Source organism: Pezoporus wallicus, unplaced genomic scaffold (genome assembly GCF_028554395.1).
Source record: "Pezoporus wallicus isolate ANWC-B61680 ecotype Strahan unplaced genomic scaffold, APGP_CSIRO_Pwel_v1 contig_14196, whole genome shotgun sequence".
NCBI lineage: Eukaryota > Metazoa > Chordata > Aves > Psittaciformes > Psittacidae > Pezoporus > Pezoporus wallicus.
In genome coordinates, this window is record NW_026640348.1 from 1 (window position 1) to 5,730 (window position 5,730).

Below are 5,730 nucleotides of genomic sequence, written 5' to 3' on the forward strand. Positions count from 1 at the left end.
CCCACTAACTGTGAAACCAAAGCTGTGACAACCCCCGTGACCCCCCATAACACTGGTGCCCCCCCGGGTGGGGCAGCGCTGGGGTTATTCCCCCCCCCCCCCCCCAATAAAGCCTTTGGACTCCTCAGCCCCCTATCCCTTATGGCCCCCACCCCATATAGCCCCATCCCCTATAGGCGCGTATCCCCTATACCCCCTATCTCTTATAGCCCCCACCCCATATAGCCCCATCCCCTATAGGCCCGTATCCCCTATAGCCCCCTATCTCTTATAGCCCCCACCCCATATAACCCCATCCTCTATAGGCCCGTATCCCCTATAGCCCCCTATCTCTTATAGCCCCCACCCCATATAACCCCATCCTCTATAGCCCCATATCCCCTATAGCCCCCAATCTCTTATAGCCCCCACCCCATAAAACCCCATTCCCTATAGGCCCGTATCCCCTATAGCCCCCTATCTCTTATAGCCCCATCCCTTATAGCCCCATCCCCTATAGCCTCCCCTCCCTATAGTCCCATCCCCTATAGCCCCCTATCCCGTATAGCCCTCACCTCATATAGCCCCATCCCTTATAGCCGACATCCCCTGTAACCCCATCCCTTATGACTCCATCCCCTATAGCCCCCCATCTCTTAGAGCCCCCACCCCATATAGCCCCATCCCTTATACCCCACATCCCTGTAACCCCATCCCTTATAACCCCATCCCCTATAGCCCCCCATCTCTTATAGCCCCCACCCCATATAGCCCCATCCCTTATAGCCCACATCCCCTGTAACCCCATCTCTTATAACCCCATCCCCTATAGCCCCCCATCTCTTATAGCCCGAACCCATATAGCCCCATCCCTTATAGCCCACATCCCCTGTAACCCCATCCCTTATAACCCCATCCCCTATAGCCCCCCATCTCTTATAGCCCCCACCCCATATAGCCCCATCCCTTATAGCCCACATCCCCTGTAACCCCATCCCTTATAACCCCATCCCCTATAGCCCCCCATCTCTTATAGCCCCCACCCCATATAGCTCCATCCCTTATACCCCACATCCCTGTAACCCCATCCCTTATAACCCCGTCCCCTATAGCCCCCCAACGCTTATAGCCCCCACCCCATATAGCCCCATCCCTTATGACCCCACCCCCTATACACCCATCCTTACCCCACTCCCCCCATAGCCCCCATTCATGTCCACACATCAAATCTCCTTTATTGCTGCCGGGTGCCAGCGGCTGCGGGGGGGGGGTGGTGGGGGTCCCCTCATGCGGGGGGGGGGGGGGTTCCCCTCATGCTGTGGGGGGGTGGTTGTCCCCCCTCATGCGGTGGGGGGGGGGTGTCCCTCATGCGATGCTGCACGCGTCCCTGCGGGCAAAGCTGCGGCGCCGCTGGTCCAAGCCTCGCTCCAGGCGAGCATCCTCCTCCTGTGCCCTATGGGGGACAAAGAGAGGGGGTCGGGGGGGGGGGGGCTGGCCCCCCCCCCCCCCCCCCCCCCCCAAACCCCGGTCCCTGCTCACGTCCGCTCGCTCCAGTCCAGGTCCCTCACGAGCTGATCGCGCCGGTTCACCAGGGCCACCAGCTCCTCCAGCAGCAGCTGCTCCCGCTGCCGCTGCGCAGGAGACTTCAGCCACTCTGGGGGGGGGGGGGGGCACAATCAATGAATGGGGGGGGGAGCCCCAAAGCCAGGTTGCTCCAAAGCTGGGGGTTGCTGAGTTCAGGGCATCCCCAAAGGCAATGGGGGGGACCCCCGATTGGGGACCCCAAAGCCAGCATGGAACTAAAGCCGAGGGTGTCCTAATGCTTGGGGGGCTGGCGGGGGGGTACCCAGGTGTCCCCAAGGCAAGGGGTTCCCACCCTTGGTGTGTCCCCAGCCCAGGGGTTCTGTGTCCCCCCATATCCCCCCCGTGTCCCACCATAGCCCCATGTCTCATGTCCCTCCACGTCCCCCATATCCCAGGTCCCCCCATGTCCCCCGTATCCCTGTGTTTCCAAGTCCCCATGTATCCCCATACCCCGCCTTGTCCCCCCATTTCTCCCATATCCCCCCGTGTCCCCGCACATCCCATGTCCCCCTGTGTCCCCTCATGTCCCCCCGTGTCCCCCCACATCCAATGTCCCCCTGTGTCCCCCCATGTCCCCCCTGTGTCCCCCCACATCCCATGTCCCCCTGTGTCCCCTCATGTCCCCCTGTGACCCCCATATCCCATGTCCCCATGGGTCTCCCGTGTCTCCATGTCCCCCCAGTCCCTGTGTTTTCATGTCCCCATGTCTCCCCATACCCTGCCTTGTCCCCCCTTTTCTCCCATATCCCCGTGTCCCCCCATATCCCATGTCCCCCTGTGTCCCCTCATGTCCCCCTGTGTCCCCTCATATCCCATATCTCCCTGTGTCCCTCCATATCCCTTGTCCCCCATATCCCTGTTTCCATGTCCCCATGTCTCCCCATCCCCCCCCTTGTTCCCCCATTTCTCCCATGTCCCCCTGTGTCCCCTCCTGTCCCCCCGTGTCCACTCATATCCCATATCCCGCTGTGTCCCCCCATATCCCATATCCCCCGTGTCCCCCCATATCCCATATCCCCCATGTCCCCCCATATCCCATATCCTCCCGTGTCCCCCCATATCCCATGTCCCCCAGTGTCCCCTCATATCCCATATCGCCCTGTGCCCCCCCACATCCCATGTCCCCCCATGTCCCATATCCCATATCCCCCCGTGTCCCCCCACATCCCATGTCCCCCTGTGTCCCCCCACATCCCATGTCCTCCTGTGTCCCCTCATATCCCATATCGCCCTGTGCCCCCCACATCCCATGTCCCCCTGTGTCCCCCCATATCCCATGTCCCCGTGTCCCTTCATATCCCATATCGCCCTGTGCCCCCCCACATCCCATATCCCCATGTGTCTCCCGTGTCTCCATGTCCCCCCATGTCCCCCATATCCCTGTGCCTCCATGTCCCCATGTCTCCCCATATCCCCATGTGTCCCCCCATATCCCATGTCCCCCTGTGCCCCCCCACATCCCATATCCCCCTGTGTCTCCCCACATCCCATATCCCCCTGTGTCCCCCCACATCCCATATCCCCCCGTGTCCCCTCATATCCCATGTCCCCCTGTGTCCCCCCATATCCCATACCCCCCCGTGTCCCCCCACATCCCCCTGTGTCCCCCCATATCCCATGTCCCCATGGGTCTCCCCACATCCCATATCCCCCTGTGTCCCCCCATGTCCCCCCATATCCCATATCCCCCCGTGTCCCCCCACATCCCATGTCCCCCCGTGTCCCCCCATAAACCATGTCCCTGTGTCCCCCCACACCCCATATCCCCCCGTGTCCCCCCATATATCTCCCGTGTCTCCATGTCCCCATGCGTGTCCCCCCCGTCCCCATCTCCCCCCCCTCATCCGCACCCTCCGTGGCCAGCATCGCCCGCAGCTCCCTGCTCAGCAGCTCGAACTGACGCTCCAGGTCCTGCTCCTCCGCCCTGGGGGGGGGCACACACACACTCACACGGGGATGTCACCGGGGCAGTGCCCCCCCCCCAGCCCGGCCAGGGCCCCCCCCCTTGCCCGCTCACAGCAGCTGGAGCTGGTCCTGGCGCCGCAGCAGCGCGTTCTTGTGGTTCACCAGCGAGAACCACTCCTGGATGAGCTGCTCCTCACGGGAAGGGTCCGCGCCTGCCGGCACCAGCGGGGGGCATGGGGGGACGCGGGGGGACACGAATGAACACGGGGGTATGGGGAGCATGGGGGACATGGGGGGACATGGGGACATGGGGGGACATGGGGGGGCATTGGAACACATGGACATGGGGGGACATGGGGGGACATGGGGACATGGGGGACATGGGGACATGGGGACATGAATGAACACGGGGGTATGGGGGACATGGGGGACATGGGGACACGAATGAACACGGGGGTATGGGGAGCATGGGGGACATGGGGGGACATGGGGACATGGGGGACATGGGGACATGAATGAACACGGGGGCATGGGGAGCATGGGGGGACATGGGGGACATGGGGGGACATGGGGGGACATGGGGACATGAATGAACACGGGGGCATGGGGAGCATGGGGGGACATGGGGGAACATGGGGGGACATGGGGACACGAATGAACACGGGGGTATGGGGAGCATGGGGGGACATGGGGGGACATGGGGAACATGGGGACACATGGGGACATGGGGACACATGGGGACATGGGGACATGAATGAACACGGGGGCATGGGGAGCATGGGGGGACATGGGGAACATGGGGACGTGGGGAACATGGGGACATGAATGAACACGGGGGCATGGGGAGCATGGGGGGACATTTGGAACATGGGGACATGAATGAACACGGGGGGCATGGGGGGACATGGGGGGGAATGAACACGGGGGACATGAACACGGGGAGCATGGGGGACATGGGGAACATGGGGGGACATGGGGGAACATGGGGACATGGGGACACGAATGAACACGGGGGCATGGGGGGACATGGGGGAACATGGGGGGACATGGGGACATGAATGAACATGGGGGACATGGGGACATGAATGAACACGGGGACATGGGGAACATGGGGGGATGAATGAACGTGGGGACATGGGGGGACATGGGGGACATGGGGGGACATGGATGAACACGGGGACATGAACGAACATGGGGACATGAATGAACACGGGGACATGGGGAACATGGGGGGACATGAATGAACACGGGGACATGGGGGGACATGGGGACATGAATGAACACGGGGGCATGGGGAACATGGGAACATGAATGAACACGGGGACATGGGGAGCATGGGGGGACATGGGGAACATGGGGAATATGGGGACATGGTGGGACACGGGGGGGACATGAATGAACACGGGAACATGGGGAATATGGGGTACACGAGGGGACACAGGGGACATGGGGATAGGTGGACATGGGTGAACACGGGGACATGGGGGGACACGGGGGACATGGGTGGATATGTGGGGAAATGGGGACACGGGGTGTATAGGGACAGAGGACAGCCACAGGGGAATGGGAGGACAAGGGGACATTGGGACACAGGGACAGGAGGGGGACAGGGGAACGCACGCAGCGCAGCCCCCACAGGTGCCCGCATCCCCTCCATATCCAGCTCCGTGTGTCCCCCCATATCCCCCCGGGCCCGTCCCCACTCGAGTCCCGGCGGCTCCCCCGCTGCGGTGCCGGGGCTCCCGTACCCGACTGCATGAGGCCGCGCAGCTCCCGCTCCAGGCTGACGGCGACCGCGTCCACCCGCTCCTGCTCCCGCTCCAGCGCCTCCAGTTCGGCCACCACGAACTGGCTCGTGTCGCGCAGCCGCTGCCACCGCCGGGACACGGACCCGGTGTCCCCATTGCCCCCATGGACCCCCTGCTGCCATCACCCCCCCATGGACACGGACCCGGTGTCCCCATTGCCCCCATGGACCCCCTGCTGCCATCACCCCCCCATGGGCACGGACCCGGTGTCCCCATTGCCCCCATGGACCCCCTGCTGCCATCACCCCCCCATGGGCACGGACCCGGTGTCCCCATTGCCCCCATGGACCCCCTGCTGCCATCACCCCCCCATGGACACGGACCCGGTGTCCCCATTGTCCCCATGGAACCCCCGATGGCACCCCCCCATGGACACGGACCCGGTGTCCCCATTGTCCCCATGGACCCCCTGCTGCCATCACCCCCCCATGGACACGGACCCGGTGTCCCCATT

The 5,730-nt window shown here is 63.2% G+C and overlaps 1 protein-coding gene across 1 annotated transcript; it reads right to left on the reverse strand.

Annotated features, from left to right (window-relative positions):
- Positions 1-1,329: 1,329 nt before the first annotated feature.
- On the reverse strand, positions 1,330-5,388 carry LOC130604350 (EH domain-binding protein 1-like protein 1; the record flags this gene model as incomplete). Its single annotated transcript, XM_057418795.1, has 5 exons — positions 1,330-1,432; positions 1,519-1,633; positions 3,414-3,487; positions 3,581-3,680; positions 5,217-5,388. Coding segments are annotated over 5 exons (549 nt in total), but the record flags the coding sequence as incomplete, so codon positions are not given.
- Between the last annotated feature and the right edge of the window lie 342 nt (positions 5,389-5,730).